This window comes from Mesoplodon mirus, assembly GCF_964341445.2.
Source record: "Mesoplodon mirus genome assembly, chromosome: 17".
NCBI lineage: Eukaryota > Metazoa > Chordata > Mammalia > Artiodactyla > Ziphiidae > Mesoplodon > Mesoplodon mirus.
Window position 1 is genome coordinate 13,271,842 of NC_138993.1, and position 16,874 is coordinate 13,288,715.

At 36.7% G+C, this 16,874-nt stretch overlaps 1 protein-coding gene across 1 annotated transcript in view; it reads right to left on the reverse strand.

Annotated features, from left to right (window-relative positions):
* The window catches only part of TRPC4 (transient receptor potential cation channel subfamily C member 4), a gene marked incomplete at its 3' end in the record, with an annotated part of 151,892 nt that overhangs the window by 42,582 nt on the left and 92,436 nt on the right, over positions 1-16,874 (reverse strand). Inside the window, exon 4 of the mRNA XM_082602333.1 lies at positions 3,068-3,404. Coding sequence (XP_082458459.1) covers positions 3,068-3,404 — 337 coding nt within the window. The remainder of the gene's footprint in view (positions 1-3,067; positions 3,405-16,874) is intronic.

Consider the following 16,874-nt stretch of genomic DNA (forward strand, 5'->3'; position numbering starts at 1 on the left):
ACATGGAAATTCCCAAGCAAAAACCATACTTCTTCAGATAAAGGGATTGATTTGAGAGGATAAGCTTTAGAGTTAGAAAATTTTTCTATTCAAAAAAGTTGAAAATTTATGATATAAATATATAAAACAAGTAAAGCAAAAGTCTTTTTGCCAGGATAAACAAAATGAGAGGTATCAAAGTAATCATTTCCCTTAAACTACAGTATCATAGGTCTGGGAAAAATCTGAAAATGGAAGGAAAGGAAGTTCAGTAAAATGAAAAAATATTTCTGTACAGAACAAGCAGCTCACAGAGGTCACATGAGTTGAAAACCTAAGTCAGTTCAAGAAGACTTGAGAAAAACCCATGCCCAGAACTTCATTCAATCACTGGGAAAATTAACATGATGAGGGAAACACAAGCCACACACTTCTCCATAAATCGTGAAGTCTTGTTATTATAAACCTAGAGCCTTACAATGCAGGGACCATGAAATGTACACTCACTCACTTTACCAAACAGCAGGACTGAGTGAGGCAATATAGAAGGTTCATTGATATAGTCATCAAATGAGACCATGCTTTTTTTGCATCTGTCACACTTCTGGTAAAAGGTTAAAGGATTCCTACCCTGTTGTCTTTAGCCCTCTTCCCTCCACCCACCCCCTCTCCCCACCAACGAAAAGATCAATTTTCTCTGCACCGATAATGATAGGTCCCCAGGACAGGATAACAGGACACAGTGGGACTGAAGAAGTTATCACTCTGAGTCTTTCATCATATTGATGAAAACACAGAAAATCCTGAGAGATTGTGTCCACCCATAATTTAGTAGTCTCTCAGTGGTAGAACTTGGACATGTATTCAAATCCATTTTTCTTCTACAGCCAAATAACATGGAGAATACCCGTTATAATCATGATTCTAACAAAGCACTTAGAACTCAGTCTTAGATACGAGGCACTCAGAATTCACCAGGCTTGATGAATAATCTGTTTTGACAGATCTATTTGATATAGAAACATTCTTTTTCTCATGCTCTGTTATTTAAGCAAGATGATCATTCAAGGGTATTTTTTAAATTCTAGAACATCTCTTTTCATCCTAAAAATTCCCATATAAATGAACTCACTGCAGCAGGATATCTTCAGAAAAGGTTGCCTTTAGCAGCTACTTCTTTTGGCTGGAGCTATAGTTCTCATAATTAAATTTATACCTTATTTAACCATTCAGCTGAAATTTGGATACGGTTTCTTCTAGCCAATTTTCATGGAAAATTATGTCACAAGTTTTGCATGTAGGAGGCAGCCAATGACTTTTACTTGTATGAATTATTCAAAGTTTGGAGCTTCTAATTTTCATATTATTTACCATTTCTGATATTATATCACATATCTCATTGTTTGTTTATTATCCATTTCTTCCAGTAAAATTTAACCTTCATAAGGAGAAGAGATCTTTTCTTTTCTTTCTTTTTCTTTCCTTCCTTCCTTCCTTCTTTCCTTTCTTCCTTTTCCTTTCCTTCCTTCTTTCTTTCTTTCTTTCTTTCTTTCTTTCTTTCTTTCTTTCTTTCTTTCTTTCTTTCTTTCTTTCTTTCTTTCTTCTTTTTTTAAGTTTTGATTCACTATTGCCCTGTACTGCCCTTAATCCATAGAAAGTATCCTACATATTTTCATGGACTGTATAAAGAAAAGACTAGAAATATTATATCTACTTATGTTGCATTATATCTATACCATTTTTCAAAGTGAAATGTTCTGTGTTTCACTTAGGATACCAGGATTTTTAGACATTCAATATAAGTTACACACAATGGGAAATTTGACTTCCAAAAGCTTCTGTATGAATTGTTCCCAAGAAATTTTCTATGAAGAAAACTCAATAAAGAACAGATTCCTACTGTGAGACATTTAAGTTAAATGGATACAGGTAGGATAATTTTATATTTAATATCAATTGCTATGTCATAATTGTTTTATTCAAAAAGACATTTACAGAATATATAAACCATCCCAAGATCACACTTTACTTCAGATTGAGAATGTATTTTATTTTAACATTCACTTGAGAAGGGTTATTTTTTATTATTAGAAATATTTGTAAAACATCAAATCTTGTTCCTAAGAACTTTTCTTACTGTCAGTACTTACAGTATTTGTAATCTTTAAAAAGTGTATCTATCTCAGATTCAGATACTGTTTTTTTTTTCCTGTCTTTTCCTCATTTTACAGTCTCTCCAGCCGTTTTGACCTTTAATCCAAACTGATCTTCTGAGATTGTGAATAATTAAATTTGTCACATATTTTCTAATTACTAAGTGCTGAGATGGATATAATATCAGAGAGGTTTAAAATGATGAGCTAAATTGAGAAAATGTGATTTCTCAGCAAACCACAGTAGGATAGAAGGAAGAATACTTAAAATTTAAATTTTAACTATGACTTCAATAACAAGAGGAAAGGAAAACAAGGTTTTTACCAGCTACTTTGAGGTTTTCTACCTTACCATGATTTGCTGAAGATCTAAAACAAAATTTCTTTCTATGAAAAGAACAGAGAGAGATGGAGGATGTCCTACTGTTTAATTTCCTATTATTTTGCTTTACTATATAGTTTCAAAGATAAACTTAAATGAATTGACTTGAAAAAATGGTTAGCTATTTTATGTACAGAATCATTAATTCTGCAGAGTAATTTGTACTTTTAGAAGGTGTATCTGTTAAGAAAATTAAAAAGATTATTTACATATGGCTAATGAGACATGTTGAAAGGCTTCAGAAGACAAACATACAAAAAAAAAAAAAAAAAAAAAAACCCAAAACCCAGAGAATCATTCACAGGACCTGAAGTCATGAAAATCTGGAATTCTAAAACCTAAAATTACGTTTTGTAGGCTGCACTTGGGGGCAGGCCCACCACAGTTTGTGAAGTATTTATTTAGCTTTGAGGATTAGGACTTGGAGCTACAATGGTCAGAACCTGTTTTAAACAGTCCTATGTCCCCAACTTTAATGAATATTCTTTTCTGAGCAACAAAATTCCATGGCAGTAACACGTTTGGATTATATTTTCTATAGTATCACATTTACCCAGGACCCATGGTAATATCATCCACTCGACGATGGTTGGTGGTGGACCTTGCCTGTTCAAGTCTGACCTGTCGATGTGCTGAGAGGCAAGCAGCAGCAGGAACAAAAAAGTCAAATAGGATGCTGTGTGGCAGATGAACTTGATAAATGGCTTTCGGATGAACAGTCCAAGGGGGCTTTTGGGAGCTATAAGGTAGCACACAGAGAAGACGGGAAAAAGAAGTCCTATTATGAAACACGTCACCATCTTCACGGCCCAGTGTCTTCTCCTCCAGCCAGGAAACTCATCGTACCAGCGAGATGCCAGCAGTTGTTGACAGTTGGGCTGAGCAACAAACTACAGGGAAAGGAAAGGAAAAGTGAGAGTCAGGGTTTCACGCAGGGGCTCCAGCTCATCAACAGGAACACAGTGTTATCGTTCAAGTCACAAGTTCTGTTCAAACATAAAATAATTTTATGTTTACACCATCATAAAGTGCTTTAAGCCATTCTGTGAACAAAGCTCATTTATGGAACATTTTATACCCACGGCAAAGTGCTGAGTGCTTAGCCAGACACAACAGGGGTCAAAATACTATGGCTGCACCTTAGGAAGCAAAGATAGAGCTGAGGACTAAGAATATCCATAGGATGTATTGATAACTGAACAGAGCTGTGTACAAAGATATACACATATATGTGCATATATAAGAATTGTGATATACATATAGGTATATGACATGAAGTAAAAAATGGTGGTTATTTCTTGGTTTAGTGGTTATTTTCTGGTTAAGACATTATACTTTTTTCCCATTTTTATACTTGATGTATTTTTAATATCTTCTATAATAATCACATCAGAAAAAGTAAATATATTTTTAATTGGGTTGAGGCAATAAGAAAATCATAACTGAAAGCATATTACATTACCAGGATGTAAATCATCATAGCTGAATTTGGTGGAAATAAAGCAAATACCTTACCTAAGTATCATCAATTACCACATACAAAACATTTCACAAACATGACAACATTTTTATCCTGCCAACATGTTTGAGATGTAGCATAGATCTTACTCTATTTTAAGGACGAAGATGGGGGCTTATATGAGGGCTATAAATTTATTCAAGAAAATTACATATCTAGTAAATGATGAAATGTATGGCTATCTGGTCCAAGATTCTTTTTTTTCTGTACATGATCTTTCTCATTGACAGTGACAGCTAAGCATTATATAAATTCAGAGGGAGTTTTCTCTTCCAGATGGAATGGTCCAAAAATGCTTCCCAGTGGGTCTGTACTCTGAAAGGGGAGATTTATATATGCAGAGAAGAGAGGGGAAGGCAAGGCATGCAGGTGAGAAAGTGTAGAGTGTGTTTAAGGGATGCCCTATGGACACTTTGGTCTGTAGTAGAAGCTTTAGTCCCTTGTTAAGGACTCAAGAAAGTTCTGTTGGCATCAAAAATAGACCCACCCTAGAAGCAAACTGAACACCTGGCCCTTTCATGGGACTCTCCCTGCCCCAATATTTCCTATTTTTCTTCTTCAATCTTAGACTTTATGGATCTTCTTTAGGAGACCCTTACTTGACCCTTACTCTCTTCTGATGGGTACACAGAAAGTGGCTTGATGATCATAAACAAAAAGCTGTTTGAAAGTGAGAGACAGGTGATTGATTAAAAGAGCAGTTCAATAGTTGAGATGTGCAATCATATGGGCTGGATGTCAAATGAGTTCTCATGCAACTGTTTCTCTTCATTTTGTCTTAGATATTGTGTTCATCAAAAGATATAGTGGGCAAAGCCACATGTATAAATGGAATTAAATGTATAATAATGGGTTCAGCAAGTACAGCTAAAACAAGATAAAACTGCATTTCTTCAAGACTGGGATGATGAGGCTCTCCTCACTATTTTGTAAGTAATTTATGAAAGTAAGCTTCAAGCTCCATAGTTAGTAAAGTTAAATTTTATAATCCAAAGAAGAGCTTTTCTTGACACATTCCTTGCCTATTATTTTGGTCAGAGTCAAGTGTTTGAAAATCACAATAGAGCTTTTGCTGATATATCTGTAGAGTACTGGGAAAGAGTGACACAGGTCATTAACAAGTTCTGTTCTCTTAGTTTCCCTCACCCCCGCCCAACACACACACATAATCCTTCACATCAGCATTTTATACACAAAGCATAGTCTACCATCTTTTTGCTATTTTCTCATATAAAATATGTTCTACAGTTTTCTTCATTAAAATTTAGCACAAAGACCATAATAGAAGGGAATTAATGAAACCTATGAAAAATGCAAGATATAATCTCAGTAATTCTCACAGATTGAAGAAACCCTATAAGGGACTAAGTGTGAACAACACATCTGACACATGCAGAAAAAAATAAAAGAAAGGTATGTACTTTGTTCAACACGGTCTGGGTGAATTCTAGGACTAACATACTCTGCCCTTCTTAGCCCAAATCTCATTAGAGCATGAGACACCCCAGGGCAATTGAGCAAATAACTTTATTGGGCGCACTTAAGGTTTGCTTGGAAAAATATTTCCGTTGCCTAATACACAAATATAGGCCGTGTTAAATTACCTAGAAGAAGCAAATCATTTAATCCTCATAGAACACCTGCCATTGCCAAGCACTCGGTTAGCCTTAATTTTTACTAACGCATTTTCTTAAAAGATCTTTTTCTTTAATTATTGGAAAGTATATATCTGTGCTTAGTAAACAAACTGTGCACAATTTTTTACCAAACACAGACACAGTGAGGTTTACGTAGAGGTAAAGAATAGAGGCAGGATACTATAAGAAGAGCAGGAGTGGGGGAGTGGGTGTGTTTAATACACAAGTTTCTCCAAATGTAGATATTATTGGGCTACAAATTTGTTCTAATCTTAGGATTGAAACAACCGCAAAAGTATTCCTAAGAATCGCTATAGATCTAAATATTCTCACAGTGGTTTTACATCTTTCTTCTTCTACAACTGTTTGCTGAATGTCTACACCAGCATTCTCCAAATTGTAGCCCATTCATTAATAAATATTTCCATGAAAAAAAAACAGTTACCAAGTTAAAGATTAAAAATATTAAAATTTTATATTACAAAATTTTCACGGTGTTTAACTGTTAAAGTAGATTAAAACACTTCATTTCTCTCATGTGTCCCTTCCTTCCTTCTCTCCTTCTGTTCCTTGCTTCCTTCCTAGACGCTTCCTTCTTTGTACTTTGTTTTTTCTTTGTCCCCCCTCTTCCTGTCTTTCTTTCTTTCTCCCCGCCTCCTCGTCTCTTGGTTTCCTTGGATTATTTAGAAACTACTCAGCTGTACGCCAACCCCCTTTGAAGGACCCCCTCAGAGGGTGCCACCCTATCTCTGTGACACTTGCCATTGGTCCATTCTAGCAAAGCCCTCTTCAGGTGGGCCCTCACATTGCCTGCTGGGAGCCTAGAGGTCGCGCCTCCTCTGCTCCATCTTTCTCCAGTGAGTCACGGGACCCACCATCTTCTATACCATCCCGGGACTGCGGGAGGTGGGGTTTCTTTGAAACACACCGTGTTACAGCCCCTTCTCTCTCTGCAGTTGTTGGCCGATTCCTAAACAATTCCTGACATCACATTAAAATTCATATTAAGACATTATAAACATTCAAATTCACATTTGTGCCATGAAACTAGAAAGGACACTCTAAAAAAAAGAAAGATTTCCTCTCTTTCAATAACCTTTAAAAAAATTTTAAAAACCTAATCTCATGATTATTTATAAAGCTGTTAGTCATGGAATTTTAAATATTGAAGAAACTGTGAAGATTACTGAATCTAATCTTATTTTTACAAATAAAATGAATTCCAGTACCAATGATTTAAAAACAACTACTCAAAGTACTAAAACACCCCAAACCTAAAGAAAACAAATAGAAAATAATGAAGAGAAAGGAGATACAGCTGAAAAGTGAAAACAAACAAACAAAAAACAAACCCAAACAACCGAGAAACCTCACTGCTACGTGGCGAGGAATTAAAATATTAATTGGATATGGACAAAATAAGATGAAGAGAATTCAAAAATTAATGGAGCTCTGATAATTAAAATAACTATGGATTACATTTCCTATTTGCTTTATCTTTTTAGTTTTTCAATATATTTTTCTAGTTTAAAATTTTGAATCCAAGGTTCAGACTGTGGCCATATTCTCCAAATGAGCAAAATCTAGATTCTGGAAATAATCAACCTGGCACCTTAGTGCATCTTGACTAAGTCAGATAGTTACATGGGAGTTTCTATTGGCTGTTGGACAATTATAAAGAGAGTTTAAACTTTTGTGTTGAATGAATTAAAGTGATTTAGGTAAGGGCTTAAAAAGGACTGCAGATTCATATACATGCCAGTTTCCCCTGGGTCTTACTATTTACTCCTTAGAATTTCAAAAGTAATCTATTTCCTTTGGGGTTTTATTTCCTCTGCCCAAGAATGTTTTTTGACAACTCATTTTGTAATGTGGATAACAAGGCTTAAGAATGATTTGTAGGCAGAAGAGCTTCAGGGAATTACTTTGTCCATAACTGAAAACCCTTTTTTCTTCCACTTCTGCCCTTAACTCCCTTCATAGCTGCCAATGGCCTTTAACTGTCTGGGCCTTTCTCTGTTTCCTAGAGATAGCTCTAGTTGTGTTCCTAATTAAAACAATTCTCCGGTCTCCTTGAGCATGGTCATACTGCATAACTAATCACTCACCTACTTCATTATTCAAAGCATCATTTTCATCTGGTGCTCCCTAGTTTGATTAACCAATAGTATTGTGCATCGTCTATGAGTGGGGCATTGGCTAGATAAGTGGGGAGAGGACCAAGATCTGTAAGAACCAGATATATCTGTCTTCTAGGATCTCAAACTCTGTTGCGGACTGATAATGTGACTGGGTAACTTAAATACAGAGCATTACGTGACTTGTTAGAAAAGAGGTAGAATGTGTAGGAGGAATTATGCCCAATATGAAATAATCAGGGAAGATTGAAGAAAGGAAGCAGAATTTTCTAGTTAAGCCTGAGATAACAAGTAGAATTTTGACAGGCACAGCTTGGTAGGTGGATGTGTTTTAATTCAGATTTAGAGAATATCATGTTAAAAACTTGAGGATGGAGATAAGCAAGTTCAGATGAGCAATCCCTTGTTCTAGAATGTTACATTTAATGGTGAATATGCTAGAGATGTAGTATAAAGGAATACTGTGGCCATATATTGGGATACAGATAAAAATGTTTATTGAGGCAATTTCTCAAGTCTAAGTCCTTGCTGCTCAGTGGAGGCCAAGGCTGGCAATACCGAGAGACAACTGTACAATCACTTATAGTCTTATACACAAATATATAATATTCACTTTCATTGAATTACAGAGTATTGCACTTATGCCAACTTTAATGTATTTACATATTTTATAACCTAATTTTAATGAATATAATGTCACAAGATGGGAGATTAGTTTAAAAAGATTTCTATAAGAAACTTACACTGAGAAGATAATAATAATTCAGACATAGGGAATCCAATAAAATAGCTAGTTGACTAATTGAGTTTTTAATCAGTGTCATTAAAAGGTAAAAAAATTAATGAAGATTTAATCATATCTGAGATAACATTGGCTAAGAAGCCTGAGATTAGTCAAGAAGACTGATTGATAAACTTTAGGTTCTTTCCTCCACAGGATATTGGCCTACAACTCCCCTGTCTCTGTCAAGTCAAAGAATCTCCTATCCAGTCATCAAATCACATGATTATTTTCCTTGGACAGGCATGTGAAATTCAGATTTGCAGGTTGGAATTCAAGGAATACCTCAAAGCATATTACTAGGGCACCATTTCTGATGTCTACATATCCAGAAGGGAAGATGACAAGTAAACGCCATTTGACTGTGCTGGTGAGGCGGGGGCAGGATTAAACTTCTTAAATCATTTCTGGGCCTAAATTCAAAATTGGTTTGGCAACTGAGCTGGGATGATGAGTGGGCAATAACGGGAAGCAGAAAATGCAGAGACAAAGGAAATATGGTGGGAGGTGAAAAACCCAACATTGAATACATTAAACTATTGAACTTGGCAAACAAACAAAATGAGATTTTGGTAGTGGGAAGGCAGAGTCAATAGATATTGTTAGTTCTTTGAAAATCACAAAGGGCAGCAGTTGGTAGAAATTCCACGTCTCTTCACCAATAACCCTCTTCATGGTGCACATGAAGAATTGTTTTAAACTATCATGGAAAAGAGATGAAAAACTGCCAGTCATTTCTAAGTGGCTACCTACATGCTTTCTTAAAAATGAAGAGAGATGTGGGGGCAGACAATTATACAGTTTTTTTTTTAACATCTTTATTGGAGTATAATTGCTTTACATTGTTGTGTTAGTTTCTGCTTTATAACAAAGTGAATCAGCCATACATATACATACATCCCCATATCCCCTCCCTCTTGCATCCACCCTCCCCATCCCACCCCTCTAGGTGGTCACAGAGCATGGAGCTTATCTCCCTGGGCTATGTGGCTGCTTCCCACTAGCTATCTATTTTACATTTGGTAGTGTATATATGCCAATGCTACTCTCTCACTTCATCCCTGCTTACCCTTCCCCCTCCCTGTGTCCTCAAGTCCATTCTCTTTTGAAGGAACCACCATTTGACTGTTGAATCATGTAGGTGAGCAATAGGTGAGAATGGTAGATGGAAAACAGAGGACAGCTTGTTCCTGGTCCTGGCCAGCCCTCAATGGGCTGGTTTTCCAGTCTCTGACGACAGTTACTGCAAGAAGAGTGGCAGTTCAGAAAGCGTGGTCCCCTCTTAGTCTCCTGGAGGGAAGCCTACTGAGGACTAAACTCTGCTCTATTATCTGCCATGAGGACAAGTATCCAAGAGACAAAAAGGAGGCACTACAGGAATGAATACTAGTTGCTGTTTTGAGATGAAAGGATACAGTCACTCTTCTTTCCCCTTTTCTATCCCTTTTCACATAATTTCAAGACCAACTATTTCTGAGAAAATTTTTAAAATAGACTAACCATGATATGTGTGGATAAGAATTTGGAGAAAATGGAACTCTCATACATCAGCCATCAAAATGTAAATGGTTGGACTTCCCTGGCAGCGCAGTGGTTAAGAATCCACCTGCCAATGCAGGGGACATGGGTTCGAGCCCTGGTCGGGGAAGATCCCACCTGCTGTGGAGCAACGAAGCCTGTGAGCCACAACTACTGAGCTGGCGTGCCACAACTCCTGAAGCCCGTGAGCCTAGAGCCTGTGCTCCACAACAAGAGAAGCCACCGCAATGAGAAGCCCACGCACCGCAATGAAAAGTAGCCCCCGCTCACCACAACTAGAGGAAAGCCTGCGCGCAGCAATGAAGACCCAACGCAGCCAAAAATAAATAAATAAATAATTTTAAAAATGTAAATGGTCAACAACTTTGGAAAACAGTTTGCAGGATTTAAAAAAAAAATAAACTTACACTTACCATATGATGGGCTTATTCCAATTCCAGGCATTTCTCCAAAAGAAAAGAAGGCATATTGCCATATAAATAGTCACATACAGGTGTCATAGTAGCTTTGTTTTTAATAGCTAAAAACAAGAACAATTCAAATTTCCATCCACCAGTGAATGGATAAACAAAATGTGGTGTATCCAGGATGTAACGTACAACATGATAAATATAATTTACATTTCTGCGTGTTATATATGAACATTGTTAAGAGAGTAAATCCTAAGAGTTCTCATCACAAAAATCTTTTTTCTATCTCTTTAATTAGGTATTAATAGGAGATGATGGATGTTTACTAAACGTATTGTGATCATCATTTCATGATGCATGTAAGTCAAATTATTATGCTATGAACCTTAAATGTATACAGTGCTGTATGTCAATTATATCTCAATAAAACTGGAAGATAAAAACATGGTATATCCATGCTATGGAGGATTATTCAGCAATGAGAAGTAAGGAACTATTGATGTTCACACGTGGTTGAATCTCAAAACAATTATGCTGAATGAAAGAAGCTGGAGGCCAAAAGAGAATATGCTGTATGATTCCAGTGACAGAAAGCAGATCAGCAATTGCCTGAGAAGGGGTGAGGGGGTGTGCAGAGAAAGATCATAGAAGGGCAAAAGGAAACTTATGGGGGTGACAGACGTTTACTATTTACTAGGTGACACGTTTACTATTTTAATTGCAGTGATGTTTTCACAGGTGTACACATATTATAAAAAAATTAACACAGTATTCACTTTAAATACGTGCAGTTTATTGTGTGTCAATGTTACCTCAATAAAGTTGTTCAAAAATGGCTGCCCCTATTTTGCTGGTGCCAGAAAGCACATTCAGAATGATCTACCTCCAATCTGTTACCAATCTTACCAAGTTGGCTTCTTTCTCTTGGATTCGTCTCATTTTAATTTCAATTCCACTACCATGAGATATTATCATAACATCAGATATCATTATTTCAGGCTTAAACTAGGAGGAAAAATAAAGGTCTACTTTCTGCCAAAGCCTATTAGTTCTTCCTCCAACTAACCTATGTACCATACCGCTGAGATGAAGGGCCTTGCAAAATGCAAATTTAACTGTGTCTCTTTCTCAACTAAAAGTCTGTACTGTCATTTCATAGTCTCCAGGAAAAAGTCCCCAGTTTATGTAAGGCATACCAGGCCCTGAGCTCCTTTACCATAAGACTCATTTCCTCCACCCTTGCATATTTATACTGCAGGCACACAAACCCTTCAGAGTGCTCTGACCATGTCTGGACCTTTCTTACTGTTGTAGGGCTGCATGTGCTGATACTTTTGCCTGGAATCATCCATCTGCTATTTTCTCAGAGTAAATTCCTGAGTCTTCCAACTCAGCTTCTGTTCATCTGATCACTCTTATAGTCAACTGTTCTTTTTCTCGGTACTGATATTTTTCCTTGAACATACACCTACAATTGCACTTCTTCCTCTTATCTCCTGCCTTTAAATCATGGGTTGGAGTGAGCTATTTGAGAAGGGTCTGTCATTTTTCATCACCTGATCCTTCACACCAGTGCCTGGCCCTGAGATGTCAATGGATGTTTACTCAATTGAATTAACTGCTGAGCATAGCTCAGGGCTTATGAATCCATTTAATTAGGCACTAACCGCTCCTGTAAGTTCCACAGAAAAGCCTGATTAAAATTATTAGCCTCAACAATAAGAAGGGCACTTTATATTCTTATGCTTATTTCCAGAAAATACAAAATTAAATGCCTCTCTTTCTTCTGAATATAATGTTAATTAGTCCAGGCAGCTTCCTAGGAGATCCATGGTGTTGCTTGAGTATAGGATGAGAAAGCTGCCTCAGTCTAGGTTAGAGGTCAGTTCTTAGAAGCTATTGAAAATCAAGTTTTTCTTGGAAAATACATCTTTACAAGGAGTCCAGAGGCAGAGTATTTCAAGAAGTTTCCAAGGAAATATATTTCGGAGAAATGTAGTTCAATTCCATGAGGATCAATGAAAGAGAGACGAGAACTTGAAGTGGCGAACATGGTCTTCAGGACTCTGTGATCCTCTTAACAGTGTTTTAAAAAAGATAGTGATGAGATTCTTTTCGGTACCTTGCTCTTTCGTGCAATCAGAGGCATGCACGTCTGATGTGTCTGATGAAAAATGTAAGAAGAAAAAGATAAAACAACATCAAGGAACTCATTTCCTTGACTACAAAACCATTGGTGATGTCCAAACATTGGGAAGAAGTAGCAATGCTGGACTTCTATGCAAAAAAAACACTCATGTTAAAAATGCATACGTACAGGGCTTCGCTGGTGGCGCAGTGGTTGAGAGTCCACCTGCCGATGCAGGGGACACAGGTTCGTGCCCCGGTCCAGGAAGATCCCACATGCCGTGGAGCGGCTGGACCTGTGAGCCATGGCCTCTGAGCCTGCGTGTCCGGAGCCTGTGCTCCGCAACGGGAGAGGCCACAACAGTGAGAGGCCTGCATACAGCCAAAAAAAAAAAAAAAAAAGCATATGTACAAACTACAAATTTTTAAAAATCATTTTTAGTCTCTATATGGAGGATATTTACTATTCACTACTCACAGAGAATTGAAACACTTTAAAAGTAGATTTAAAGTTTTATTCTCCTATGTTATGTACATATATCAGACATTTATGGATAGGTTAAAGCAAATTGTGTATTTTGACTTGGAATTCTCCATACCCACTATCATTCTGTTCCGCAAGGTAATTATATCCCCAAACTTCATTTCATCAAGTTGTTAAGCTTCTGTAATACAATCTGTTTGTAAATTAGGGATTGCCTCTAAAAGATTTTGAGTAGTTATCTTTAAATATGACAAGATGTGAACATTTCCTACGCCAGCACCAGTATGCATTCCAACCTTCCCCCAGTGCCCCATCCCACCACCCATGCTACCACAATGCTATTCAAGTGGGCCTATGGATGGTCATCCAATAACTCTTGTCCTCCTGCTAATCTGGAATGCCCAAAATTGCATACCTCCTTTCCTAGCAGCAGAACCAAGACAGTCCCTCTAGTTCTATTTTTATTTATATATTCATAGCTATACTTAACTAGAAAGGGTCTGATATGAGATGAAAAGAATTCATACAAATTGACAGCAAATTGCATTCACCTTAATCTTTCATTTGCATTTAAGAAATAATAAAATATAGTGAATGACAGAAATTTAGGCCCCAGAACTGAAAGAACCTTGCCTTTCTGCCCTGGGTTCTTCCCACCATGTGTCTTTGGTCTGAGTCTTCTGATCTAACTGACCCTGGAGAGGAAGGGCAAGCAGTCAACATGTCTTCAACCTTCAATGCTGGCGCCCTCTCTATCCTACAGTAGGGATTAGATTTCTTGGTTCAAACAAACAAGAAGCTTCCATATTTGTTAGTAAATAGAGTTACAATCTCAGCAAAAATAAAGATAATGATAATTACACAGAATGCCTCTGTTTGTTTGTTTTTTTTTTTTGGTACCTAGACTTTCAGTCAAAAGAAATGAAAGCTATGAGGAGGTTTACAAATGCTCAAGAATTTCTTGCTAAATTCTTCCCTAGAGGTGGAAAGTCCATTTGATGGCAAGCAGAACCTATCTGCTTCATGTCATCTAGACATATTCTTGCCAACTCTGAGTAACTATTTAACCACCTCCAAACATTTATAATGCAATTTCTGGTGCATCATGCACATGAGGAAGGTAGTCAAAATGTTTATTACATTTCTGTCAGGATAATTTTACTTTACCTAAAACATTGTTAAAAGCTGAAGACGGTTTGAATTCTTTTTCCTTTTACTAAATTCAGTAAGACCACGATACATATTCTGGACATTTCTGTAGGCATCTCATTCCCTAATCCCAAAAGAATTCAAAATCACAATAGGAATTCAAAAAGGGAATATTTTCATACCTATTCCCAGAATTTAAGAACCGTGAGTAAGAGTCTACAAAACATAATATTTAAATAAGAAGACCTAATTTTCAGTACATCATTTATTTAGTTAGTTGAAAGTTAAAGTCCCCAAAAGTGACAAAGAAACTTCATTTTTCTCTCTCCATATAAATACATGGCATCCAAGTAATCTCGGCCTTCTCAGTACACTGGAGATAGGTTTCTTATTTAGCAAAGCGCTAGAAAATCTTTTATGACCTAATTTCTTGGGATTGACATAGTCTCACTCTTTCATCTTCAGCATGATAATCTTCTGTTGTGTCTGTACAATTTACGAGTCTGCCCAGAGAAGGAAATGTCTTCCTCCAACTGGAGCGAAGTCCAAGGCAAAATTTTCCACCCCAGGACACTGTGGAGGCAGAAAACACCGGGCAGGGAATCATGGGGAGTCTCTTTTGAGACCGTTTTCCACAGTGTCACTGCAGTCTTGGCCTCAAAAGGTGGCTAGATGTTTAAAGATCGAGAATATTTTTGACTTGGAGATATGGAACATTCACTCATTATCTAAGGACATCTTCTGGTCCTAAATGTCAGTGTCCAGACACTGCCCAACACCCAGATTTGAAAGGAATTCAGAACATCACAAGGATCTGCCAGTTACATCAGAGAGATGTCAAATACAAAAAGTAAATAAATAAATAAAACCCAAAAACAGATAGGCTTATCCTTGTGAAGAGTATGGAATTAATATTTAAAAATAATATTATTGATAATAATCACTGTAGAATTACTATATAAGTGACGAAGGCAAAACTTTGTATGTGAAGCAACTAAAGAGTGCAAAATTACATCCTCTTTCATCATCCACTTTTCCTCCTTTCACATAGATACTCCAGCTCCGGAAATCCTCTCTCCCAAACACAGCATCCTCCTTCAACCACTGCAATCACCACCCTGTCGTTTGCTTCTCTGGCCAGGATTCATTCTGAGAAAGCGGTCCAGGATCACCCTTCATAGTGGTGGGCTTTCTATATGTATTTTATATCAGCATCAACTATAATACATAATATTATAGTTAACTCTTAACATCCAATAGAAATTGGTATATTTATCTCTGTATACCTCCATACCAACTTGATACTATTTATTTCTGTATCTATAATGCTTTGCAGACTTTCTGGTACCAAGATGATTCTTGAGACATAGTTTTAGAATGAATGAGTAAATATATGAATGGCAACAGTAGAAAGACTGACTTTATCCACTGCTTTCAAAATTGTGTCTAGGTTATTTTACGGCATTCATGCTGCTATGTAGCATGGAAGGAGAGGCTGAGTCTAAACATATGGCTGAAGGCTAAAGAAAAAAAGGCAAACAATACAACCTTCCTTCTAAAGGAAGTCAAAGATCTATAGCACAGTATGTAACTGGCTTTTCTACTCTGTCCTAAGAATTAGGAAGAAAATTATTTTCTCAGTAAATAAACATGATCACGATATATGGAAAAGGAACTACTTACTTTAATTCTGTTACAAACTAATTACCGATTTCTGACTCTTGCTGGATTATGAGATTTCTACTCTCCTGGTTTATGTAAACATTGAGATAAGACACTGATCCCTGGCTCATGCATAAGACTTGTGCCTAAGTATTGATTGGGACTGTATTTTAATAGGCAATGCTTGAAGAATAAAATTAATCAAAAAATGCACAAAACTTTTCTTTTTTGGCTACTGGTTTGAGTTTTAGAAGGAGCTTCTTATTTATGTTTTTCAGATTTTGAGAAGATAAGTACTACCCCTACCACCAAGAAAAAAGTAGTTTATAAAATTTTCTCCTTATTTTTCAACTATACTAGAATTAATTTGATAGCTTTGGTGTGAAAATTATTTGTTTTTACATCAAAGAGAAGGATACGCTTAGAAATATAAATACCAGATGATTATTTCCTAGCAAAATATACTATTCAATGTATACATTCTGCTTATCAATCATGTTATTTGTCCCTTCTCCTGTTAGAAAAATCTTCAGCTGATGAGTAGCCTTCTTTATAGGGCTTGAAATCTGGGATGTATTTGACACTTGGATCCTACTTCAGTTTGGACAAACTACATTTCAAGTGCTTAACTGCCTCATGTAGCTAGTGGCTACGTGCTGACAACAGAGGTCTAGTTTTTTCAAATTATAGACTAACAGATAGCTTTTGAAATTAAAAAAGAAAAACTCTAAGAGGATCACTGAGTACTGAATGCAGAGAGCAGTAATTTTGTTGTTTCAGCAGCTCTTAATAAAAAGTCTATTCTAGAAGAGAGTGACTGTACCTATTTCCCTGACAGACCTTCTCTCCAAAGGGTGACAAGAAGGCAGTTAACTGTATTTAATGATTTCTGCGCATCTCCTCCCCCAACCCCC